The sequence below is a fragment of the Coffea eugenioides genome, chromosome 2, assembly GCF_003713205.1.
Source record: "Coffea eugenioides isolate CCC68of chromosome 2, Ceug_1.0, whole genome shotgun sequence".
Classification (NCBI taxonomy): domain Eukaryota; kingdom Viridiplantae; phylum Streptophyta; class Magnoliopsida; order Gentianales; family Rubiaceae; genus Coffea; species Coffea eugenioides.
The window spans coordinates 20704124-20731881 of NC_040036.1; the positions used below are offsets into that span (position 1 = coordinate 20704124).

At 37.6% G+C, this 27758-nt stretch overlaps 3 protein-coding genes across 3 annotated transcripts; 1 reads left to right on the forward strand and 2 right to left on the reverse strand.

The window, feature by feature from the left end:
• The first annotated feature begins 699 nt into the window (after positions 1–699).
• LOC113761518 (cyclin-D4-1-like) lies at positions 700–2955 on the forward strand. Its single transcript, XM_027304537.1, has 5 exons — positions 700–1198; positions 1349–1435; positions 1569–1905; positions 2043–2155; positions 2390–2955. Exons 1-5 carry the CDS (start codon positions 959–961, stop codon positions 2669–2671), a joined length of 1059 nt encoding a protein of 352 aa, XP_027160338.1. The 5' UTR covers positions 700–958; the 3' UTR covers positions 2672–2955.
• A 9359-nt stretch (positions 2956–12314) lies between these two features.
• On the reverse strand, positions 12315–27543 carry LOC113762896 (flavonol synthase/flavanone 3-hydroxylase-like). The gene is made up of 2 exons (XM_027306527.1): positions 26866–27543; positions 12315–13132 (listed from the first exon to the last, which is right to left on the reverse strand). Exons 1-2 carry the CDS (start codon positions 27450–27452, stop codon positions 12580–12582), a joined length of 1140 nt encoding a protein of 379 aa, XP_027162328.1. The 5' UTR covers positions 27453–27543; the 3' UTR covers positions 12315–12579.
• Positions 16331–17838, reverse strand: LOC113762897 (replication protein A 70 kDa DNA-binding subunit B-like). The gene is made up of 7 exons (XM_027306528.1): positions 17756–17838; positions 17600–17678; positions 17371–17500; positions 17138–17289; positions 16915–17035; positions 16610–16838; positions 16331–16522 (listed from the first exon to the last, which is right to left on the reverse strand). The coding sequence occupies exons 1-7, from the start codon at positions 17808–17810 to the stop codon at positions 16395–16397; spliced, it is 894 nt and encodes a 297-aa protein (XP_027162329.1). The 5' UTR covers positions 17811–17838; the 3' UTR covers positions 16331–16394.
• Positions 27544–27758: the final 215 nt, after the last annotated feature.

The window sequence follows — 27758 nt, forward strand, 5'->3', positions numbered from 1 at the left end:
TCCAAAGTTTACGCAACGTAAATTGTCAAGGTGCCAAAACCAAGGGAGGCCCAAAGCGCTCCTCCTTTTACCTATAACATGAGGTGGAGGAGGAGCATTATGCGTACCAGTGCAATCGTACAGTATCCTATCATTGACCCAAGTCCACAGATCACAATAACAATAATAATCCCATCTTCCATTGCCCATCAAATTAAGAGAGTGGAAGCCGTACCTCTTTATGCTGTCATTTCAAGTGCCCATATCAAAGTTTGTTTTCTTCCCTACAGAACAAGAATGAATTAGGGATCACATCTTACCCGCACCAAAGTTTCCTGCACCTCCCCCTTTCTCAAGAATCTCCGTTTCTTCTCCTCTTCACATTCTCTTCTTTTCTCTCTGCAATCAAAAATTTTTTTTACTAATCTTCCTGCTCTCTCGTACAGACCATATTGCAAAAACCCAAAACTATTCGTGTTTAAAAAACAAAAATCGAAAACCACGTACTTCTGTTTGAATTGCTAGTTTCTTGAATTTTTATAGAAAAATATATTATAACAAGTTAATGCATGTGAAGTAAAAAAAATAATAATCGAAAAATGTGTTTATTAGAAACATAAAAAAAAAAAAATTTGAGAAAAAATAGAATACAAACAAGGCCAGCATTTTACAGCCAAAAAAATTATTTATTTAGACAAGAGAACAAAAACAACATGAAAACGCACCCTCTTCACTTCACTTCTCTTCTCTTCTCCCTAAACAATTAAAAACACACCTTGTAAAAAACATGTCCTCACTTGTCAAACCGTAATCTGCCATGTGTCTCTCGAATGCTTCACAAACCACCTTAATCCTCCGCCTAGTAGTAGTGCCCCTTCCAGCTCCTCCGACCTTAGCTGCTTTGGCCACCCCCCAAATATGCCATCACGCGCCGCCATCTATAACTTGCCTCGCTGTCTGACCACTGCCCTCCATCACCATGTCTGAGCATTCAGCTGCCGGAAGTGCTCCCCTCTACTGCCCCGAGGACACCGATGAAGTGGTCCAATCCCACCCCGACGCTGCGATCCCCTACAATCAGGAGCCCGATGATGAGTCCACCATCAACCATCTCTTCGACTCCGAGAGCCACCATATGCCCTCCCCTGACTACCTCCTCCGCCGCCTCTGCCTCCACCACCTCACCTCCCGCCAAGACTCCATCAACTGGATTCTCAAGGTGGTCTAGTATATACCATATATACACGTCATCTACATTTTTATAGTTTTTATAAAAAAAAATTTTTGTCTACTTGTAATTTAGTACCATAAACTTTTAAGGTTTGGGAAGTTTTAACGGAGGATGTTGTTGGGGGAGCCTGGAGGACAGGTCCATGCACGCTACGATTTCAAGCCCGCAACGGCTCTCCTCGCCGTCAATTACTTTGACCGGTTCCTCTCCTCTTACCATCTCCCGGTATGCTGATACTGGAACTTGGATACGTAGTTTGTATTTGGTGTAAATAAATACGTACATTGTGGGGACAATGTATTGGTAGTGGTAGTGGATACAAGATGGGCGGGTGATGGTGGGTATGGTTTGATTGCAGGGAAATGGGTGGCAATATCAGCTGTTATCGGTGGCCTGCCTTTCCCTGGCTGCTAAGATGGAGGAACCACGCGTCCCCCTTCTCATTGACCTCCAGATTATGGATCCCACCTACGTATTCGATCCCAAGACTGTTCAAAGGATGGAGCTTTTGGTGATGGCCAATCTGGATTGGAGACTCTCCTCCGTTACTCCGTTCGACTTCCTCCACTACTTCATCTCCAAACTTTCTCCACTCTCTGCTCATCATCATGCCTCTCCACAGCCCCCACACCCTACTCCTACTGCTATTCACATTTTATCCACGTCTTCTGATCTTGTTCTAAACACCATCCGGGGTATTTATTTTTAGCCAATTCGATCAATATTTGTAATTCTGAATTATTGTGGTATAACTACTCTTTCTATTATGGTGGTACTAAAACTTATTCAATTTATTGTTTTTTTTTTCATTTTGGGTATGTATGTCAAACAGTGATAGACTTCGTGAGAATCTCGCCGTCGGTTATTGCAGCGGCTGCCGTGGTATCAGCCGCCGGGAAGGAATTGGAGTCATTACCCCTCACATTTTACGAGAGGGTGGAAAAAGTAATGAATTTTGTACATTTGTGGTCGTAATTCGAAATTCGCAGTTTTAGTGTGGTTGTTTTTATGATTGAAAGGAAAAAAAAAAGGAAAATGAAATTATGGCGTACTTTCTTTGCCCTGATTTTGACGTCAAAGTCGAAGCATCGTAAGCTGTGAAAATCTGGTGGTGATTTCTCCTTTGTTTTTTTTTTTCCTCTTCTGTGTTGGTCCGGTCGTAATTTTTCTTGGGGACAGGAAATGGTGAGAAGCTGTCACCAACTAATGGAAGAGTATTTGGTGGACACCTGTCCGAGATCTGACCGTAAAGTCAGGTCAAGGATGCAGATTCTAGCTGCTGCGCCGCCGAGCCCAGTCGGCGTCCTCGAGTCTGCGGCTTGTGTTAGCTGCGACACGCGTTCCGAGAATCCTTGTTCGGCGGCTGGGAGCGGGACTATTGGCGCCGCTCAGGAGCATGAGCCGCCGCAACCCAAGCGGCTGCGATCTTCTGTTGGGGATATACAGGAATTGCAACGCTAGACCAGCCGTATTCATATGCTGCCCTCCCCTTCCTTTTCATGTTTGCAATCTACAGTTAATAATTTTATTTATTTTTTATTAATATTTTTTCGCTCGTAGATCTCTTTGCCGTTGGATTATGACACCTTGGACGGCTTGGATTGAAGGAGAGTAGAGGAAATATGTATATTTTATCTTCAGTAATTTCTTAAAAACTGTATGAATTTTGTAGTCTTATGGCGGCCATATTTGGCCAGGCTGAGTCAGTGGATTAGCCTATATAAAAGGACCCATTTTGTGAATTATATTTGCTTGCATGTGGTCTCCTGATGTTTCAATTATGCTCTCCATTCCAATCATATTATGATTGATACCTTTTGGTTCCTCTTTTTTTAAAAAAAAAAAAATTCAATGGCATCTTCTTTCATGTTTTTTTGGTCCCTTTTTTTTTTTCCTTAATTTTTTTTTCGAATCTTAAACTAAAATCTCCTATTTTCGATCTTTGTTACCTTATCATCCAATCTAATCCTTCCATCCGAGGGGGTATTAGCGTGTCATACCATTACGCTCACGTGAATCCGTTTCTAGTGCATTTCTTTCCTATCGATATGTAGAGTTCCACAACGTTACAACAAGGGTGATGTAAGGCTAAAGGATGTTCCCCAAAAGATAATTTCAGCTTAACTTTTATTGGTAATTCATGTGTGTCATTAGTTAATTGTTCGTTTAAGGTAAATTAGAATATAAATGTGTAAGGCTTTCTGGGGAGCAAGGGAAATGACTTCGTCAGTGTCTCCATTAGTTTATCAATGGTACTTGACCACTAACCAGTGGATTTCGATGAAATTTAAGCTCCAAGTGGCATTATAGAGCGATTGGGCTCGTTGCCAATCTATTCGATGCCCTTTTCTGCTCCCAAAGAAAATAACCATGAATTAGCCTACTAAATTTGAGGTTTTGCAGTCCTGATTGATTCGATGCCCTTGTCACGCCTTTTTTTTTTTGAGTGTTTTTTGTTTTGTTTTGGGTCTTCAGAGGGCCTAAGGCCCTGTTTCAGATGATAAAAAACCAATTTGTCATGAGCTGAGCGTTTAAAAAAAAATGGTCATCCAAATTGTCATGAGGTAAGCTATTTTTGAGTATGATAATTTTGCTAAAGAAGTACTTTTAGATGATAAAGATATTTCCAAAGTGTTTGGTAACTATCCTTCTATAAATTTAGAAGTAAATATTATGGTGTCAAAAGTAATTTTAGTAAAAGTTCGAAATTAGTTCTTTTAAAATAATTTTTGTCTTTTAAAAAATAAAATATATCTCAAAAAGTTCAAAATCACACATTATTTAGCATAAATAAGCACTCCTTCAAATATGCATCTAAACAAAACAATTAAGCGCTTAATAAGTGCTTTTATTGAAAAGTTTATTACGTGAAATACTTTTTAATAAGCCATCACACCTCCTAATGAACACTTATCCTTGTCTTTAAGCAACTGGTATTATTGTTTTTTTCCCGGGCACGATACAATATATTCTAAATCTACTCTTACTTTATACTAAAAGGAAGGAGGACGTGAAGAGGTCAAAGGAGAACTCAGAGGAGACCGAATTATGATCGGCCTACTTTATACTAAAGGAAAGATAGACGTGAAGAGGTCCAAGGAGAACTCAAAAGGAACTGAATCATCGCCGGTTTAGATGAGTGTTTATGCACTAGTTGATGAAATCTTTAAGAAAATTTGGATTTTTAGAATGCAGGTTAAAAGATTTGATCATTTAACCTTCATTCAAGTATAGATTCAAAATTTTCTTAACGGTGAACTACTCTAAGAGTAGTTGAATTTTTTTTCATATATGATGGAATCTATTCTACACCTACACTTACTCTGTACTAGACAGAGAAAAACTTTAAAAAGGAAGGGGTGGAATGGTACTAGATTAGGTGTTAAATGCATGAAAAGAAAACATATTAGTTCGTGTGCATGCAAGGGCGGACCCTCAGTGTCCCCAAGTTTTGGAAAATATGATTTTGTTTCCTAAAAGGTTGAAATTTATAAAAATTGCCTTTAGAATTTTAAAACATTACGCCACAAAATTTTTGAAATTATATTATTGTGTTATACTCTTAGTCTTAGTTTTAGATATATATATATATATTTAAATTTGCCCCTTTAATATAAATTTTATAGTTTCGTCTGTCTGTACGCTTGAGGCTGAAACAGAGAAGTCCGTTGGTGGTGGATGAGTAAATGCATGGGGATTTGCCACGTTTCCGACATCTGAGTACGTCAACGTAGGGTACCATCTACGTGAATGTCGCGCTTGAACTGTACCATCAGCTTTCTGTTTTCTTCGTGTAGTCACTCATCCTCTCTCCAACCCCGTCCATCACCCAATCGACTCTCTTTGCTTTTTCTCTCCTCCTTTTTCTTTTCTTTTCCTTCGGACTACATTACTCCATTAGTCCATTGGATGTCTTTACCCATATCGCAAGGACTCGTTAAAGAGAAATTTTTAAAATTATGATGATTTTTAAAAAAATTTTGCAAAGCGGTCATTTTGAATATGAAATTTCGTCGAGGGGCCTTCGCATTCAGTAGTAGTTCGCATTTGCTAAATGTGAAGTCATTTTAAATTTTTAACCTACAAAGTCAAAAAAAAGACTACTAGACCTCGCATTTCAAAAGTGCGAGTTTTGCAATAGCTTAGTTTAGATCTCTTATAGCTAGTTTGTGAGTTGAGGATAGAAAAGAAAAGAAGAGAAAGGGTAAGTTATGAGAAAAAATAAAGGATAAGAAAAGAAGAGAAGAGATTTTAATGTTGTTTGGGAGTTTTGGAAAGAAATTGAATGATTTGGATATATATGAGAGATTGAACAAGCAAACCGTGCAAGTTGATGGAATTTATTTATAACTGCTCTTCCTGATTAGGGGTAGCAATTTTCGACACGACTCGAAAACACGGTACGTATCTAACACGAAATTAATGGGTTTGGATTGAGGTTTCGAGAGTTCGAGTCAGAATCGGGTCGAACCCAATGAACCCGAAAAGAAAACATGTCGATTTCGGGTCAACCCGTTTGTGACCTGATATGATCCGATATGACCCGTTTACGAATTAAAAATAATTTAATAAACATAAAAATTATTATTATCTAACTAAACTAAGTTATTCTTTTTTTCAAAGGTATTAATTACTTAATCCTAAATGAATTTATTTAACTTGTGTGAAGTTGAAATTATTATATTTGAACAAATAATATATTATATTATTTTTTACTTTTATACTGTTTTAATTTATTTTATATTTGGTTTGGGATAAAACACTTTTACGGTGTTTAATTTAATTTAGATTTGGTTTGAAATTATTTATTTAAATTTTTATTACTTGATTATGTAATTAATTTTGTCAGAAATTGATTTTAATATTTTATTAGAAAATTACAGTGATAAATTTAAAATTTAAATTTAAATTTCGGGTCATTTCGGATCGACTCGCCAACGCGAAATTTTCGGATTCGTGTCAGGTATCCTGACCCGTTTCGGGTTGGCGGGTCAGGTTCGGGTCATTGGATTTTCTGTTATATTCGGATCTCATCTCGACCCGCCAACCCGAACTCAACCCGATTGCCACCCCTGATGATGCCCTATTTCGCATTTTCTATAACAAGTTCAATCTATCCCTGGCAATTGGGCGGGTTGATATTGGGTTTTCATTTAAATGGGTTACACCCAATCGACCCAACTTTATATTTGGTTAATTTTGAATTGGGTCATATTGGGTTGTCTCAAACCTATGACCCAATATATTAAATAATAGATTTTGATACATAAACTCTCTCAAATATATTTTAAAATACAAAAAAAAAATCACACACATAAATACATTTTCACATAGATAGATATATTTTCACACACTCACTTTTTAAGTTCTTTTGAAATACATTGTTATTTTTACACATACAAATACACTAATATACTTTCATAAATACACACACATAGCAACTGTTTAAACTACTTGGACCCAATCACACTTTAAAGAAAGTTATAAACTGAAATTTTGACCCAAAAAATAAACACAAAAGAATTATGCATGATAACACATATGAGCAATTGTAAAATGGAGAAATTAGAAACATCTAAACAATACACACATTAAGGCGCGTGTATCTCACATTGGGCTGCCATTGGATTTGTATTGTGTAGCAATTGGACACCGTTATGATCTTATGTTCCCAGTGCACACAACTCACAAACACCAACATTTAATAGTCATTAGGTTGCATCCCATCGAGCCGTTACAAGACTTTAGCCACATGAGATTCCCGCTTGCTAAAACTAAAAGCCGACGTGCGGATATGATCTTGTTTGGATGGTCAAGATTTCGTGCACTGGGGTTACACCTGATTATACGATCTGTGAGGCCCCACATATTGGGAAAGTCGTTGACTTAACAGATCAACTCCTGCGTGCGTGATCATGCATTTTGTGTTTAATTTGTTTATTTATTTTTTAATTTAAGTTGGGTAATGAATACCCAACACAAATACCCAAATCACCCAAAATATGTATGGATTTTTATTACCCAACCTAAAATTGACCCAATACCCAATTTACCCAATCCAACCTCTCAAATTAGTGAGTGGGTTGGGTGGATTATTGGGTTTTGGGTATAATTGTCAGGTCTAGTTCAATCACTTCACCCTGGATTTCGACATGAAAGGTTAAGGAAGAAATCCATCTTTAAGAACTCTGCTGCTGCCTTTGGCTGGTTCTGGGATTCTAGTTAGGCCTTTAAAAAGCCAATTAATATATAGAAACGGAAAAACAAGAGCAAATGAAGCTTCAGAAATTCACCATTTCAGCTAATCAGTACTAAACATAATCCCCAGAGTTTCCACTGAGGATGAATGTCAAAATCCTGTGCATGAAAGGGTTTAACCAGTTTTAATTTGTTGCTTGGCTAAATGGATTAATCCCCGGATCTGGATACATGCTGCTCTGCGACGACCGGAGAGCAAAAAGTAGGTAGGAGAAGATGCGAGTGATGCAGTTTCTCTTGTTTTAGGTTTGAGCAACATTTCGACGCAAAGAGAAGATTTGGGCAACGCTGCCCGAGTTGATCAACAGTGTGGAAATGAGCGCGTTTCTTGTTCCTTTTTTAGTATTTATAATAAATAATGGGGGTCTCACTCTGTCAAGTAGTCTCAACTCAACTCGCAAACGCAATTGGAGAAATGATACTCCAAAATGCATGCATGAGCCGTGACGTGGGAAGTGGAGACTGGAGAGGCGGCCTCAACTTCAAGAATGAAAATGGCGGAACCTCCCTCCGCCAGTGGATGGGGGGGGGGGGGGGTTATATCATAGTATATGAGTGGGAAATATGAGGGAGGGTCTGGGGATGGGAGACAGCTGGGATATACCAATGACGGACTTCCAGCTGTAAAGAGGAAGATTTCATGTCCATCAAAGCTTTCATTCTTGTCTCCTGTCTCCCGTCACATCCTACGTCCGTCCCAGCGATGGACTGTACGGAAACAGGGCCGCTCCCTCCAAAAGCCATAACTCGCTTCCGGGGAGATGCCGACTTCTTGTTCATCCACGATCTATCTCCTCCGCCTTCGTAGATTTTAGCAGTAAAAAATTATTGAGCTCCGATTAGTTTACCACAAAACATTAAAAGTCGCAGGTCACTCATGAACGTTCTCAAGAAGGAAGCAGTCCTCAGTTCACACAAACAACACTCGAATATGTGACTTTTGCTGAGAAAGTTGAAAGCAACCCCACGTTATCAAATGAACCAATTGCATTGGCTGCGACTACTACTTCTTCTTCTTTTTTAATTTGTATACTGTTACCCTTTTTTTTGGCCTTTTAGTCAAAATTTCTTCTTTTTGTTTTTCACTTTTCATGCATCTTTTGTCTTGCTGTATCCGTAACTGGCAAGCTGACCTATATCTCTTTCCTTTATTGGTCAAATTTTCCTTTTAAATTACTCTCTATAATTTCCATCCACTTGATAATTATTTTTTTATTCTTTATAATTCACAAAAATATTCTTTTCATCCCTCACTTTTAAAATAAAACAAATTTATCATTGACATTTAAAAACTAAAGTTATTACATCCCTGAAGTCAACTTTCAATCTGAATCTAATCACCTAGCAACTCGATTACAAATTTCGGGGATACAATTAGTAGATTAGTTGGTTAATTCAACTTAATATTCACGTGAAATTTAATGAATCCAAAACAGAAAAATAAAAAATTATAAGAAGGATCAATCTTTCATATATTATCATTGTATACACTGACCTGTCACATCATTTCAATTTAAATTTAAATACCAAAATTTGTATGTATGGTATACATCTACTCGCAAGTGCATATACTAACGATGTATGAAAAGATTTATCCAAAAAAGAAACTCTACTAGTGCAAGGCAAAGAACGACCTTTTTATGTTATAACTTTTAAATTTTTTTTTCCTTTTTTGGTTCAATAAATGTCATGTGAATGTGATGGAATTAACCAAATGATGTATCAATTCTATCCCCAAAATTTATTACTAGGTTATTGGATGATTTGATTCATATTGAAAGTTGGGTTCAGGGATATTAAAACTTCAATTTTTAAATGCTAGGGATGAATTTACTTCATTTTAAAAGTGAGAGATGAAAAGAATATTTTTGCGAAATGTAAAGAATGAAACATGTGTTTTTCATACATATTAAAAAAAGATCATTCACAAGGCTACTTCCAGTAATACGGCAACACTGGAGAATATGTGGGCGTACAGTTGACAGCAGGACATATTCTTCTTTATAATAATCTTTAGGACCTAGTATTTGCATATATAATTTCTCAAGTTGCATGCACTCCAGTACTGATTCAATTTTTCTTTGGTCGGTCACAGATTTAAACTTGTTTTGCTACTTTCTTTGAATGCGGACCCTGAATTACAAAGCATTTTTCTTGGTCAAAACGAGTGGGGAATCCAGCTGGAGGTTGAGCTAGCTGTGTAACTGATCTTGCATTAAAAGCTCTTCTTTCCTGCAGCGCAGGAGGAGAATCGAGCAGGACCAAGAATTGGAGCAGAGAGGCATCAAGTCCCCACAGCTTGTGGGAGCTAGTAGAGTGGAAGGGTACTAATCATTCCCGGCTTTACCATACCATACCCATACCATAACATCCCAAACAAACAGTACTGTACAAACAGGAGAGGGGTCTGTGAAGCCTCACTTTGGCCTCTTCTCAGTTTTACAGACTTACGCACAGAGGGAGTCCAGGGGTCCCAAACTGGGAATCAGAAAGGGCCAATAGATGAGACAAATCAGCATTAAAACCTCTGCACAGGTCTGTACCAACTACTGTGTTTGGTCTTCAGACTCTGGCCCTCAAAATTTCTCACATTTCCTGATTTTTCGTGATTTTTATTTATGTTCATCATAGAACAGAATAAATTTTTCTAAAATTGATTGAAGAGATATGATGAAAATTTAAGACTCCGGTGCATTATGTATGCTAAACTAGTCTACGTTAAAAGATTCAATATGTTTCAAGTAAAAATTTTCAACATTCAGAGACCAAAGACATTGAGAGGATCGCATTTCCCGAAAACATTCTCCACCAGCATACATATTACATACCCCCTTAATGGCGTTTCTGGGCTCTTCTTTCTTTCTTTCTTTCTTTCCATCCATGAACGAGCAAGTGCAATTGACACTGCAGAGTTACGACTTACCTAATCCAGATCAGTCTAGAAGATCAGAGAATGCAACAATTTTCCTGGACCCCATGAAAGTAGCAGCACTCGAGCAAAGCAGACCAAATTAGCTTAAATTACAAGTAATGATTTCCGACACCACGACTGGAAAAAGTAATTGACCGGTTAATCAAGACATTAAGTGCATGGAATAATGAGAAATCTCTTCCGTGCATGCATTTGTTAAATACTAATGTAGTTGGAATTCAGCATAAGAAAAGCAAAGAGACAAAACCGCTCATGCAATGAAACACAAACCTCAAATGCTGTTGTTCGTGACCAACTAATGCTACACTGGAAAGTTTCTGGTTCCACCAATTCCCACAATATTGCACATTGACAACGTACAATGATTGTTGCTGCTGTAATGATTAAGAAAGGTCAATTTTTCGAATTTCTTTTCTTTGTTCTCTATCCTCTCAATGGGCTTGTAATTGGTCTAACTCACAAGCCTTTAATGTTTGACCCAATTAAAATTTTTTCCATTGGCGCAACCTCAGACCCATTTAGGCTCAAAACCTTAAGGCCCAAAAATATCCCTCCTGGTCTATTGGGCTTTGGGCCGAGTTCAAGACATCTAGAAATGACAACTTTGGCAATACCATCTCACAAAAAGGTCCGACAATACTCGATTCCGGATTAGTCAGAGTTCAATGAGGTCATTGGAGATGGGAATTTTTATTTTTTGTTGGTCAACACAGGGGTATCTGGTGTCCATAGACTGGTTATCATACGACCCAACTATTCCTCTGTGGGTCGGGAGAGGCTGAACATTATAACGCTCAAGATAACTATTGCTCAACTAAAACATTATAGCTCCACTAATACTTAAAATGTTTCTTTCTTCCAACTCTCAAAAACTAACTAGGTGTAGTTTCACTAGTGTTAGTAGCAGTTTCTAGTCAAGGTCCATACGCGGTGATAAGACTACTCAAAAGCATAAGTTACATTAGCAATAAGACGTAAATTATTGGTTAATTAAATTAAGGTTATAGGTAATTACCAAATTTAGTAACTAAAATAGGTTTAATTCCTAATATTATTGAATATTAAAGTCATTCAAGTACCAATTACTCAAAAAACCATCACCACTTGTCTCTCATTATAACACGTATGAAATTAACTCTAAAATAAAATAATTTTTTTTTTTTTTTTTTTTATCAAAATAGTCCAACAAAAGTTATTACGGGTGAGCAAACTCAATGTAGTCGGTCTTGGATTGACCTTGTAGCAAACTAGCAATTCTGCGAGTAATCCCCGACAACTATAATCTTTAACCATCATTCTTTCTAGCCATCCCTTCTTCGAGAGGTTCAATCTCTGCTTCCAGGGGCGGGTTACAAAACAGTGTCACAGAAAAGCGCTCGAAATCTCTGCTTCCATGGGCGTGTGTCACAGAAGAGCACGATGGCCATGTACTTTCAAAGCAACCATTGCTTGTACAAATGTCAAACTTGTAACTATTAGTATAAACATAATATGGTATATACCGACAAATGAAAGAGCAAAAAGAACGAGGAAACGGAGAAAGTGCTTAGACATTCACTTGGACAATTGGGAGGAAGCGACAACAAATTAAAATAGAACCGAAGGGAGAGTGGGGACTGGGGAGCAAGGGGTTGCAGTGCGAGGAAGGACAAGAATGGATCGTTTTATGGAAACTCAAGAACATTTTTAGCTTTAAAGTTTAGAATATTTGCTTTAGCCAATCTGGAAAAGATACAAGTTTAAAACAAGAGAAATTAACCCCCCTAATTTCTTCCTCCACAGTGCTTGTCACTGTACGAGGACACTTAGGACGAGTGATAAAAGGCAAAGTCCATGGTTAGCCAAGGGATCAGCAAAAACATTCCTTTGAAAGAAGAGTCATGCTTCAACAAAACACATTTAGGACCAAGAGTACTGAGTCTGCAATAAAACCACTTTAACTTCGCCTGCTAGGGATATCAAGAGTGATGTTTACAGCCAAATGACAAAACTTCCTCCCATATATACGTAAGCCATCTGTCCTCTGTAATGGAGTGAAGGGCAATTTTTGGGCTTGTTTGCAGTTCTTTAAAATTTAAGGAGACAAAGTGCACAGTTCAACAAATAAAAGGACCAAGTTGATGGAGTAGTAGTAGTAGTGCTAGTATTCGTAATTTGCTACAACTAAAACTGAGCAAACTTAATTAGTCGGTGTTGGGCTGATCTTATAGTAATTCTGCAAGTATTCCCCGACCACTACTTTCTTATATCCGTGATGATTATTGTTGGACTTCCCATCTTTGAGAGGTTCAATCTCAGCTTCTGAAGGCGGGTTGTAGAACAATGCAACTGAAAAGCGCTCGACATCCCTTTGGGTAACAGCGCGATGCCAACTGCTCCTGAAGCGCCCATTGCTCAATATCTCCATCAGGTCTCCCACGTTGATTAACAATGCATCGACCGGCCACTGGACCGTGAGCCATTTCATGTCCTTGAACACTTGGAGTCCTCCAGAGGCTTCAAACTGCACCAAAACGGAGAGGGCACTAGCATCAGAATGTTCAGTTATTCCCAGAGCTAAGTCAGGCCTCGGGCATGGTGGGTAGTAGTTCACTCTGACGTTGACTTCGCTCTTTTCGTCGTCGAACTGTTTTATGAAAATTTGTCCGTCTACTGATAAGGTTTCGGCAAGAGCATGGAGTAACGAATCGCAGATTTTCCTTGCTTTCTCTACAAATTTCTCCACTGCTTCCCTGCAATTCATGGTTATGAATGTACTCAGAGGAGCTCCGGCCGGGAGATGATAGAAAATTTTCAAGAATGTCACGTATATTCAGGAAGCTTATGTGTCTGAGAAGTCCAGGCCAATGACCTTTTTCCCCTTCAATTTTTCTTGAATTTGAAATAATGTCTCTTATAAATGTGAGAAAATAAGTAGGGAAAAGAAAAGGAAAGGCACCAAGACGTGTACGTTATATAAGATGAAAGAGTAACAATAGGATTCGATTAGTCTCGCAATGTTGTTTGATTTTAACCATGAACCACATTGTTTCCAGAAAGAGGTGACTGTCTCACGAATCAGCTGGTCAGTTAAGTCTAATTTGATAACACTGGCTATGGTTGACTTGATCGTCTTCGCTAAGTAAAGAAGTTTAACTAACAAAAAATGAGAACAAGGAGTTTTTAAATAGAAAGAGACGAATTAATGATCATGCTAAGTCGATGATGATTGAAGGCTATGGACAGTATAGAATGAAATTGTTGACTAGTGCTGTATAAAATTATCAGATCTAATTTTCTCCCATTCTATGTGCGTGGGTTTCTTTTTTCTCCCTATTTTGCTGAAAGGGTTTCCCTTTCGCAGTAGTGCCTGTTCTGGTAAACTTGTTCACTCAAATATGGAAAATGAAATCCTGAACCAGCTCTATCTCTATTTTCAACTTAGTTGATGCGGAGAATAATCCTAAATGTTTTAAGTGTGGCACCATCGGTCGCATAGCTAAGAAATGTGGAAGAGAAAATGTCAGTACCTATGTCCGAGATCTATTTAACAGACAGTAAGGGCATTCGAATGTTGAGATCCAGCCCAGGCTACTAACTTAAGTTCATCTCCATTTGTAGGTTAATTGATTTCTATCTTAAACTAGCTCACGTGTTTTGATTTAAATTGGGTTGCCTAAAGTAGATGTATAGTGGATGCCAGCAAGCAATTCACTAATTCCTGTAATACTAGGAGGTGATCACCGCGCGATGCGCGGTGGGCGAATGTAATGATGCCCAGTAATGCCCAGCTGAGTAATTAATTTTGTAATATTAATTAATACAAACAAGAAGTAATGTATTAAGGTTCACGGGCCAATAGCTGTATAGGGTAGCTAAGATGAAGCTGAAATTATCGGTAATGTATTTAATTTATAGGTAAATTACATTCAGTTAAATTCGTCAAGCATCTGAACAAATATTGAATGCGTGATACCAAGGAAAAATCTTTTCAACTCCGGTATCGTCGAAGATCAAAGCCGTAAATATATTTTCAAATTCCGGAACAAAAACAAGGGTTTCGTTGTGCTGCAGTTGATGTTCAAGAATGAAATCTCTCCAGTTTTTGTGAAGGCATTTATGCTTTACACCTATCCGAGCACTTTTGTTTCCAGTATTGATAAGCAACATCGGAGTCTTGGTACCATTGATGAAGTGATCAATAAAGCGTGGAATTTTCTGTCATGAAGAGGTTGAGATCAGAAGATATGCAGAAACAAAAGGAAATTGCTTGCAAGAAAGTTGGGATGATAAAGAGAATGCAGGTAAACATGGAATAGCTGACCAAATTGTTTGGAGTTGCAGAGTTAAATATTTGATAAAAGCAAACCGAATCAGATAGATCTTGGCAGAAATTTGGTCTGAGTGACGAAGCAACTTGCTGGTGTCTAGTAGGTGCATGGATATCATCTGGAATCAGTGATAATGAGTTAAATTTAAAACTATGTATGATATGGATGAGGATATGAGATAGATACAGTGATATTTTCACCTCGTGATGCAACGCTATTCAAGTGCAACAGGTCTGGCAGGGGAACTGTCCAGGGCAATAAAACTTGTTTTTGTAGTTCACAGAAGTGAATGACATCAAATATCAGATTTCCGCTATGTCGAAGTAACAACGTGTCATGTCTTTTAACAATGTTGTGTTCACAAAAAACATCCCATCCTTCTCCGAATGCATGATCAGTAACTGTGATGGTCCATTGCCGTAGTCCAAACCTTAGAGTGATTCTATTGCAGTGATGCTGATGAAGCAACAATTCAAACTGAGCTGGTAATACCTTGAAAAAATGAGACAGGAAAATAATGTCAGAGAATACCATGCTATTCAACAATAAATGCCGCAATGCAGGTGAACATGAACTAAAAGTTAACCTGTCCTCTGTGAATGCATTTGAGCAGAAAACAGCAAGCTGGTAAACAGCTATTTGTCGGAGGAAAATTCGCTGGAGATACAGACATTGCATCTGCTATTGATCTATAAGGAAGAAAACTGAAGAATTGAAAAATCAGAAAAGTGCCTTGTTAATAAAAATTGTAAGCACAAGCCTATATTATCTTATGAGTGCTAGAAATAGATCGCAGAGTTATTCACCTGTGGACAAGTTCTTGTGCAGAAAATGTGCCAGTGCAAATGTATGGTGGACAGTTTTTATGTATGATTTTGCAAATGATAAAGAGGATATATATAAAGAAAAGATGAATGAAAAAAGAGTGTATTTTTCATTGGTTTTAATGCTAAGTTCAAGCTCTTTCCTACCACGGCTGAAAAGATTAATTAGTTGCAGCAGAGGATGGTAAGAAATAATGAATAGAAAAGACAATTGAATGGCAGAAATTAAGTGCGAGCTGCCAATTGACAGCATGTTATAGCTGTGCATTTGTAGTGCTTTAATGGTTTGAAGGGAAAATTATAAGTCATCGTGTACTTGGCATGTTAAGTGGAGCAGACAGTCTGACATGTAAGCAGCAGGAACAGAATATATAAGTTTTATTTGAAAACTGGCAAGAATTTGTGTAATAAATGAACAACTATGTACACAGAACTGGTTGTTCGAAAGTGATAATAACAACTGTAATGCAGAAAATAGAACGAAATGGAAAGGAATCCCACATTGTATAGATTACAAAGCTGTTAGTTCTACAGGAAGGGAGTTCATTGTCAGGAATCCAAAGATATCTGTAAAAATCCCCATGGTTCTGCTAAGATGGAGGATTTCAGTTAATCTTTGAAAACCTGGCAAGAACCTTGATACAGGTGCCATTATCAAAGTTCAATGATCACGACAAAAGCTGTTTAGTAGATAACCACGTACAAAAGCCAGGGAATTGTGAATGGATGAGCAGTATTTTCAAAAGCCATTAACAATCTGCCTATTAACAAAAGCCATTAACAAAAGTCATACAAGTGCAGATCACAAAACCAAAAAAAAATATTTATGTCTGAGCAATCCAAAAGGCAGCGAAGGCAATTCAGACTAATTTTGCTTTCTTCTTAGAGTCAGCATCTGGACTGTCAAAGTCATTGGTGCTAACAGTGTCTGTTTCATCAAACTTTTCACTGAGCCGAAGGCGCACTTTTGAGCTAGAGCTGCCATGTTCTGCAAGTGCAACGCTAAGCTAAGTTAATAGTTCAGTCAAAGAAAACATAGTTATGCATCACAATTCTTCCAGGTATATTCATCAACCTGGTGTCAACAGCTGCTCATTTTCTGTCTGCTGGTCAGCTGAAAGAGAGACAGATTCTGGTTCATGTGTTAACTGAGGACGAGCAATTTTTGGTTCAAGTTCAGAGCAATATAGAACTGTATAACGCTGTCTGGCATCAGCGAGCTGTGTTTGGACTGGCTTAATGTGAACCAGATATGTCTTTGTTTTAAGCTGCGCATGAACAAACTCAAGTGGCAGCTCAAGATTCTGGAAGAAGCAAAGAAGCTATAAGGGTGACATGGAAACATTGCACTTATTATTAAATTCGATGAATTAAAATAACCTGATTAAAGTTATCCATTGCTTCAAGGCCAGTAAAGGTCAGAATATTTTCTGCTAGATCTCCAAAAATAGAAGCAGGTATAGCTCCGCTGTCATCGCTCAATTCAATGTCAAACCGGCATCTGAAAATAAGTATACAAGCTGTTAGGCTATACACTCTGTAACAGTAAGGTTAAGAGAAATTAAGTAGCAGAATTAAAGCCAGTGATTTAGTAATACAGGACCTAGGCATAGCAGGTCCCTTTTCTTTGCATGAATTACAAGTAAATTCAATTCCATAATCTGCCGCTGTAGCTCGGTAACATTTTGCACAACTCATGTACCAATATTTCTGGAAGATGTGTTCAAAGGAGAGATTTGCCTTGACCCAAGCAGTCTAAAAGATAGGCATTTATCAGGTGAAAGACTGAATAGATACGACGTTATAAAATTATAAAACAGGTTATCATTTGATCACCTTGTGTGATGGGGTAACATTGCAAATCAGAGTAGTTTTCTGGTCTCTTTTTAAAGAAAGTGCAGGATTGTATTTAATGTAGCTCTTTGCATCAACGATCTCTGCAATTGACTCTGCATTTCTCATTGCCCTACCAAAAAAAAAGATGATGTAAGGAAAATATCAGTTGGTGTAAAAATATAAGTGACATTGAAGTACAAAAAGAAAATGTCAGTTAATGCCATTGCACCAATTCTTGAGTTGTCTTGCTTCCTGTATCGGTGGATCAACAAGCAAAGCAGAGTCGAACCAAGTAGAGAGAGAAACACCTGTAGTATAAAGAACAAAATGAATACCGAGCTAGAAGTAAAGGTTATAATACAAAAAAGACAGCATTTGAACAGACCATTGTAGTTGTTAACTCTCAGTCTTCGACCAATAATTACAGGATAGCTTTGCATGTTGTTCAACAGAGCTTGGCCTTCATTGTTCAGAAAATCGTCCCATAAAGATAGCAGGACAGTTTGAGACCTAACATTGATATATAGCCCTGCGAGCTCAGAGTAGCAAGCAGAGACCGGTATAAAAAGGTTTTACCGGTACCTCCAGGACCATCAATGAAAAAAGAATTTCCTTGGGAAGCAAAGCATGCTTGTAGGATGATGTCATAAGCATACTTTTGCTGGGAATTTAATTTCAAAGACATTAATAGATCTTCAGGCAGTATGTCTATGTTTCTTTCAGCTTCTATCTCCTTTGTTAGGTGAGCCTGTTCTACACTAACGAGATCATCTAATGGTAACTGAAAGGCAGCAATGTTTGTACCCATCTGCTGAAGTGATTTGTTAATATCAGCCAGAACCAGGCCCCTAATTTGAGCGGGAGAGTAGTCATGATATTGTTTATGCCGCTCATAATCTTTAGAAAAGTCCAATTCAAATTTTCTCCATAACATCACAGGATCAGTTGGAGAACAATAGACCAGAAGAGTAGCAAATAATAATCTGAGGGAGGATGGCATTTGAAATGCAGCAGCTTCATCAAGTGTTTCTTCTATATATGTATCAGATTGCAACAATCCAAGCGCCAAAGCAGCCTCCCTAAACGAATCCATTTTTTGATCATGAACAGTCAAGAGATCATCGAATGATAGCGGTCCTGGAATATGATTTAAGAGAAGCCTTAGATAGTACCTTTCTCCCTCTCTTGGATTAACACTGACGAGTCTACCTATGACCTTTCGACGCTTTCTTTCTGTCCAATGCCTATACTTAGAAGACCAAACGAAATGCTGAGGGAAATCCTTATAAAAGCATTTAAGGTTTTCAGCAGTTGGGTTGGTTGCATTCATTTTGAAGAACTCAGTTAGCATGGTTTTAGAAAAATCAACTTTAGCTAACAACTGCAGCAAATCTGAGCTCTTTGGAAAGGAAACAAGCTGTTGATTCGGAAGGTGAACTTGGAGAGAATAAACAGATGGGGTCATCTCATTTAAGCGGAACTCATAGATGCGCCAAAAAGCTTCTGGAGGTGAAATGTATCGGCCTTTTTGAAACTCTTTAATCTCGTCAGTATCAGTAGCACTATCATCTGTCATAATCCTAAAGGAAACCTGATCATGCCCCTTGAACACATACTTATACAAGTACTTGACCAATTTAATGGTAGAACAAATTTCCACGTTCATGTGACAATCGAACAAAGCAAGAAGATAGGGGTTGTAAGGCACAACCCACCTATTATCAAGGGTGAATCTGCGAACTTTCACTTTTTTGCCATCATCCCTTCTCCTATAATATGGATAACTATCTTCACCATGGGTCGTATGAGGGCAGAAATTTTTTGGATAGCGATTCTTGCAAGAACCGTCTTTCATACAAGGACAACTTTTATCCATATCTCCGCAGGGGCCATGGATCATATGTTTTACAACAAGAGAGTAGAGATGAGGATATTGAGACCGATCAGGTAATTCAGCGCAGACTACCTTGTCATAGGACTCCGGATTGAGCAACTTAAATTGAGGCTTTAAAATGAGCAACAAATGAGCATGTGGAAATCCCCGTTTTTGAAACTCAATGACATAGACGCATGCTGCCACTTCACCAAAAATCTGTTTATTCAAAAGTTCATGCTTAAGCATCTCAAATTTAGCTCTAAAAACTCTAGCTAAAAGATCAGGCCTATCCTGCGGCTTCTCATGATATTTCAAATTGCACTGAATTTCTTTCCATGCCGGATTGCAGGTCATGGTAAGGAAAATGTCCGGCTTTCCGTACTTTTGCACGAGTGCCATTGCATCAAGATAGCGGCGCCTCATGTCTCTAGGACCACCTATAAAGGAAGCAGGTAGCACTATCCTACGACCAACTTTAGAACCTTCAGTTTGGCCCACAGAGACACTGTCTAATACCCCTTGAAGAATTTCTGACCTAACCACATTTTGTCGGTGTCTATGAAAGTCCAGTCTAGAAGTTTCTATCTTCACATATGAATCAACTGAAAATTGTTGTAGAAGTCTAAGACAGTGCAGCAACATTGACTCATCATCTTCTCTTATTTGAAACCTATAACAATAATACTCTCTCGCTGATACAGTGTCCTCTTCATTCTTTCCATGTTCAACAGCTATAACGAACCAAGGGGAAAATGTCAAACGAATTCAGAAAAGTGTATGATGCTTACTCTTAATAGTGATAGACAGCAAGAAATCCACTTGCCTCTACGCTCCAAATCAAGTAAATGCGAAGGGTCATCAACAGAGGAAGGGTCGACATTGAAATCATTCTCACAAGAATCTGCATTTCTCTTTCTTTTGTGAAGTTTTTTAACACCATGGTGCCATCCACATTCACCTTGAGGAAAGAGAATAGGGTATTGCAAAGGATCATAACAGCCATAGTAATGCTTAATTCTATGGCTGGTATTAGAGTGGGTATAAACTTGAATATGAACATTTTTATCTGTTGATTCATCGTCATCCTCAGTCCATATGGCAGCAACTTGAGAGGCCGTAGGCAGATTATACACACGCTGGTCTAAACCAGGATAGCAATTCAAAACAATTTTATAGCTCTCAATGGTTGGGACATTTCTGAGATTCTTAAAGAATCTAGCATAAGGATTGTTCGAGAGGATACGCATAAGTAATTTTAAAGTACTTTCACGCAGCTTATCAGAACTTCCAACCCTCCTTGCTAATTCTTCATCAGAATCAAAAAAGTAAAACTGAATTCCTGAAGGTTTTTCGCTTGACTGGAGTAAACTATTAAGGAAATGGTAGACCTGACCTTGAACACGAAAAGTATAAACACCTTTTGTGTTCTTGGTCAGTTCTGGATCATATTTTGCAGCAAAGGACGTGAATCCTAAGTTGTTATTATAGGTCCTCACATTATTTCTGAAATGAGCGCTTTCCTCATCATTTTCGATAAATAAGCGCTTAAGATCGTAAGGCATAGATGGAGCAACTATAGAAATCTCTCCTCCAGAGCAGCAAAAGTTAGGAGGTTCTAAATGGAACCTCTTGGCTCCACAGTGCTCACAATTAGGAGCATCTGGAAGAGCCAAAGCTTCATGCGGGATTTCATTGATTGGGAAAATTCGTCGTTGCCTCCTCTTTTTAGGTGCAGCTGCATTCATTCGCTGGCTCCTCTTTTTAGGTGCAGCTGCATTTATTTCGAAGCTACAATTGAGAAGCGATCTAAGGGGGGCCTTTATCAGGTTATTTAGCAATGGCATCTAAATAGCTACTGAGAAATAAAATGCCAACCCGGAGCCTGCTTCGGCACACGGCGATGAGAACAGCGTTCTCGGGTAAAAGGCTGCTCTCTACATGGGAAAGCAGAAGAGCGGGCAATTTCCGCTGCATTCATGACCGAATCATTTCTTTCAACAGTATCCATAGAGCGACTCACTTGAGCAGAGGTGGTTTCTGCAAGCGTATAAAGAAACAAGCTAAACAAAACAGGCTGATGTCATTTGAATGAATATAATTTGGATGTGGTCAGAAGTAAAGAATATTCAGAAGGGCTGCATTGAGAGTAGCCGCTGTTCAAAAAATATACCTTGAGATGTAGAAGCTGCTTCAAAAGGTTGGTTCTCAAAGGGTGGTATATTTTTCTCAGAATGAAATAGTCGGTGCTTATCATTGAAAGGAGATTGCAGCTGACCAGGTTGCATATAAACCTTGGCCAAAGGAGAGTACGTAACAACATTTTCAAAAAGCTGATGAGCAAGTACAGGATCTTTATCTATGCTGGAAGGTTGCATAATGCTTCTAAAAAGATGAGAAGAACTGTTGGTCCTGTTAACCGAGATCACAGGAACAGAGGAAGCAGATCTAGTTATAGAATCGTGCCTCTCAAAAGATTTGTCTTTTTGGTGCAGAAATGGGGCTGCATGAACAGCAGTTCCGAGGGGATAAAGATTTTCACAATTCATAGAAACATGGGCAGAAGAACAATATTCTACTGTATTCTGAAAAAGACAGCTCGTAGGCAAATCTTCTTTGCCAGAGCTAGTACCTGGGATGACACAATCCGAATGATCAAAGCAATCGCTCGGACGTTCATGCAACGCTACAGGTATGGAGGTCCTAATTTTTCTCCTAGGCAGACAAAAATCAGGCTCAATAGTGGAAGAAGAGAGGTTCAAATTTTTTCTTTTTTCTGGAAGGAATTTTCCTTTGCAGCTCCTAAGATCAGCCTTAGCAGCAGGTGGAAGCTCTGCAGATTGTAAATGAAGATCCATCCATTTACATAGAATTGAAATGTAAAAACAGCAACCAGTAGGCAGGGGAGTGAAGGCGGTCAAAAAACAACCCATTGGATAAGAAGGAAGAAGGACATTACTGACTATACCTGCAAGAAGAGTTGCATTTGGAATGTGGCTTGCTATTTCAGCAGTAGAAGGAAAGGCAACATGAGGAACAAAAGAAGCAGAGTTGCGAGAGGACATATATTGCAATGCCTCAGTAATGACATCGGCACTGTCATGACCGCTCTTCAATACTTCACCTCCTAACACGTTACTATGCAGAGAAGGGTGATTCGCACTATCAAGGTTTCCATGGTTCGAATCAGGGAAAGAAACACCTGATTCTATATAACCAAAGGGAACCTTGCGAATACGCGAGAGTAAGCGTGTATCTTTTTTCTTGGCAGATCTATTTTCTCTTCGACGTTGAAGCAGTTCTTTTTTTTTCAGCGGTGGCATTTCTGCATACTTTTTTCGGCGAACAGCATTTCTATCCATTCAAGATCGCTAAGAGTGCTAAAACGCCGAAGGATTATATAAAGAAAGGAACATCTAACTCAGCAAAAAAAGAATGTAAACTAAAAAATGACAAAAAGCAGAGCGAGTAAAAATCAAACAAATAGCAGAGATGAAAAGAAGCTAATGGCTAACAGTTGAGGAAAAAGCAAATATTTAACAGGGGAAAAAAATCAGGCAGGTAATTACAGTGCAAAAAGTTGGCATTTTCTTACTGGCAATGGAACAGCATCAGGAACAACAGAATAACGTATACATGGAATGTATAAAGATCATAAAAGGGTTTAAAGGTCAGAAACAGGCAAACAATAAAAGGTAGAACTGGAGCAGGATGAAACTAACGATGCATCAGAAAATGAACGTCAAAGAGGTACAAATTAAAGCATAGAACATAGAGAAAAGAGTAAAAGAAGAACAGAACAAAATGAGGAAAACTAACCTGCTTGTACGAAGAAGTTAAACACCGTAGAACCGAATAACAGCAGAAGCTATCAAAGAAACCACGAGAACGTAAGGGGTAACAAGAAAAGGTGGAAAAAAAATGAGAGAAAAAAAAAAAAGAAGTTGATTTGGTGATAAGAATTTAGCAGGGACAGGGGAAAATAAAAATGGGCGATCCAGGTCGCAAGAGAGCAAAGAAGCAAGGAAGAAATAAAAAAACACAGCAGTATGGCAGCAATTCTGAAGTATTCAAACGAGTAGAGGGAAAACAATAGAAAACAAACTGTAAAAGCAAGTGCTCACCAGGAAGCAGCAGCAACAACAGCAGCGCAAATCGGAGCTAAACAAATAAGGCAGGGAAAAGGATGGTTCAAAACAGGTAAAGAAAAAGAAAGAGCAATGCTTATGAGGTAGTTCCTTCTGTTCAGCAAAGAAACAAGAGCAGTAAAAAAGGGTAAAGAAAGGAGCAGATGCACAATTACCACTGTTCATGATGTTGAGCAGCCGAAAATCTGGTGGGGGAAAGCGGAGAAATTCTATAACTGTTGGACAAATGCAAAGAAAAGGGGAGAAACTGTATAACCATTATACAAATGCAAAGCAGAGAACAGTGTCAATCGACGGAAGCAGAAGAGGTGATGGATGACAACGAGAAGAGGCGGGGGCGGATTGCAGATTTACAGGCATGACCTCAGAAAAGGACAAAAAAGACTACAGAAGGCTCCTATGAGGAAGCGTAAATGGAGGCAGAAAGGATGGGCAATCTAATAAAAATGAGCCAGGTAGTACGCAGCTCAGGTAAAATCAGCTGTCAACAAAAGGAGGCTGGAGGTTGATGACAGGAAATATGAGCGGCGGATGAAGAAATCGAGAACCGATGCAGCCAAACTAAACAAACAAAATTTGTCCGTTGCAAAGACCTGGTAATAAAGGGTGTTACTTTATAAGAGTAGTTAATTATGAAACAATTAACTATTAAGCCCGCCAAAAGCAAAGAAGACAAGAGTAATGAGTTGAGTTAAGTGTTTGTCCCTTTTTTCATCTATAAAAATAAACCTTTAAAATTGACTTACATATAAACTTACTGGGCATAATTAAATTTATCACATATAAAGTTGTAATGAAAATTTGATAATAATAGGCGAATGCCCCCCCCTCTTATATTCAGAAAAAAAAACGTGTTAATAATAATTAATATGTGTCAATTACAAGGATTTGTTAGATTTGTTAATTAATTGTCATTTATTTGGAAACCAAAAAAAAAGCTAATAATTGTATGAAGTTGGAAAAAAAACGTGTTAATAATAATTAGTATGTGTCAATTACAAGGATTTGATAATTAATTGTCATTTATTTGGAAACCACAAAAAAATGCTAATAATTGTATGAAGTTGAAAGCTAAATGTTATGTGTTAGGTAATAAAAAATGAAACAATTGATTAGATAACGAAAAATTAATTGGGAAAAAGTATTACAAAACGGCTGAGCAAAAAAAAAAGAAACAAAATCCAAAAGAATTGTTAAACGTTTGAGATATGTTAAAAAAACGAAAGAATTCAGGCGTGGGAATGGAAAGAAAGAAACAATCGGCAGGCCAGCAAATTCACACAAGAAGCGGACGACCAAATTCACACGAGCGGACAACCACCAATCAACCAATGCAAGCGGGCCACGTCAGCAATCAGAACTCGATTGAAAAGCTCCCCATTCCCGCATAGACTAGATATGTTAATAACTAATATATAAGTACTGTGTGATGCATATTATACTATTATTAGAAATTATTATTAACCAATAATGCAAGAGAGACATGTCATGATCCTCGCCAGTTTGAAAAGGCGGTATGTTTGATAAAATTGAAATCCGAAAACTAAAATTTGAAATCTGAATTCATTAACTTATTGAATTGTTAAATATTAAATCAAATATATTTGAATATATATCACATTCAGTAATAAGTGAATAACTTATTACTTATTTTTAGAAACAAGTTTTGCTTAAAAAATTCAGTGACATTTAATCAATTCAGATATTTAATTTTTGATTAAAAAACGCGTCTGAACATATTAAGATTTGAATCTATTAAATTTAAATGCTGAATTGGATTATCAAATAAGGTAATATTTTAAAAGGCGAGTGTTAGACAAGCATTTTGCGTTCGCCTAAACAATATGAAAGCCCTCACAAGTTTTTTTTAGTATTTAAAAATATAAAAATACAATAATAATATTATGAAAGGGTTCTTTTAACCGGTGCCTATCAATCACTCGTTAATGTATCTAAATTTTATCTAACCTATTATATATATACACATACGGACAATTATTACCCTTTTTAGCATTTATATACTTTCCCTAATTAATCTTACATTTTCAAAAATCCAACCCCTAAAGTACATTTTAACGAGTGGCTAATACACAAGACTTTTTATAAAAAAATAAAAATTATTAATAAATACAAGGAATTGATAAAATTAAGAAAAATTACAAAACAAATATTATAGTTATCAAACGCAACTCTGACCCACATACTAGTCATTTAGGCTTAGTTTGGGAGTTTAGGACAAAAAACAAAATAATTATATTTTGACATCAAAGAAACAAGTTGTGAATGCTTTTATTTTATATTTTTCCCAAACAATTCAAAAAATAAATGAAATTCTTCCTCGAAAAAGACTGAACAATAATAAGGACTAGAAACAAAGATAAGAATAAAGTGTAGAAAAATTAAAAGTTGAAACTTAAAGAAAATGCTCAAAATGCAGAACTCCTAGAAGTCCAGGCAATGGCGGAGTAATAAAAAATTCTCAAAGGGGGGCAAAATTAACATATATTTTTTTCTTAATTTTTTAAAAAATAGGACATGTCAGTATTCACGTAACTAGTAGAATTAATGCATTTATTTTATAAACAACGTAGAAAAAAAATACTCTAATTTACTCATAAAATTATCATTTTACTTGAAAAAGCATACAAATCCATTTAAAATTGCTCACAACGGGTCTTCATGGTATGATAATGATGTACAATCCTTTCATTTTAACGTGTAAAATACATCTTTTTCAATGTAATTAGCTAAACAATCATTAATTATATAAGATTCTAAATGAATGAGTTAAAAACTATACGAAGCTCCAAAGGACTAAATGAGTGAAACATATAACAAACAAGGCATAAATTACTGCAACTTCCAAGGGAATCAAATGGCTAGATTATAGATTTAGAAATTTTTTAGTTATTTAATACTATTTTTCATTAAATTCCAAAACTTGTCCAATGCATACTTCACTTCTTAACATTTCAGTGGGGGCAAATACAAATATTTTTCTAAATTGCAAAGGTAAAAAGGAAAATTTTGGAGGCGGCAGTGGGCCCGTGCTCTCCCACCCCTCATCTACCGCTGGTTTGGGCAGTCAGTCCTGAACGCCAAACAACACTTGCGACTCATTTAATTTAACAGTAAATATTATATACACTGACAGTGCATACATTATCACCGTTTGATTCATGAGATGTGTGCAAAAATTTAAATTCAAATTTTATATAGTTGTCATTTATCCAACATTGTTGACAGTGTATATATTGTCAGTGTAGAAAAGATTAATCCTTAATTTAAATCAGTCGTTATGACATGAACAATAGTCAATCAAAAAGGACAACCCTTTCTTTGTTGATGAGTTATATGTAGAATGATCAATGTCATTGATCAGGTCAAGAAACATAAGAATGTCCAGGGCAACGATGCTGTTTGTGGATATGTTTTTTTCCTGGGTTGTTGTTTCCACAGAAGAAATCAAGTTACCTGAAGTTCGGAGGATTTTGAGGCCAGACACGGAGTCCTTGAGTAGCATCCCTGGGAGCAGCTTTCATTGTTAAACGATCGATCCAATCCAAAGGCTGATCTTCTGACTTCACAAAGTTCCGCCCATACCCCATGTTGTCAACACTAAGATATGATCCAACGCTAGCTTTCTTTTCTTGAAATGACAGCCCAAAGAACCCTTTCACCACATCCTTCACCTCATCCAAAATTTTGGGCTCTATTCCATGCTTTTCGATCAAGAACATACCCCAATCCTTAGCAGCACCGGCCAACTTGGTTAACTCCCGGTCACGGTCCTCCAAATCGTCCCCCAATTGAATTTTGCTCATGTCTATACAAGGAAGAGGATCAGGAACTTCAATGTTACTAATTTCATGCAGTTCTGAAGATGGTGCAGCGATTGGATCAGCTGTTGGCGACACCCTGATGAACCTCTCGGGCAAGAAATCGAGCCGTTGACGCGCAAGTTCCTGCACCACAGGCACACTAGAATTTCGTAGCACGCCGTTTTGGTCTATGAACTTGGCTTCATGGAAAGCTACAAGGTTGTTGATGTCCATGGCCATTTTTCCTTATCAGAGGAACCGATTATCTTTTTTATGTGCTTGTCCTTAACTAATGGCGGCGTAGGGCTCGGTTGATTTTACGTAAGGGAGGAAAAATCGTAGGAAGCCGACAAAATTACATAACTCAGCACTCAGCAGCTCGATCAACAGTAAAACCTCTGTAATGGCAATTCTCAAAGTATCATCACTTAGACGTTGACACGTGACTACTAATGAATATTGGTACACCAACCTTTTGTAATTGTTAAACTCAAACAATTTATCTTTACTTTTTTTTTTTTTTTTTTTTTTTTTGTCAACACATGG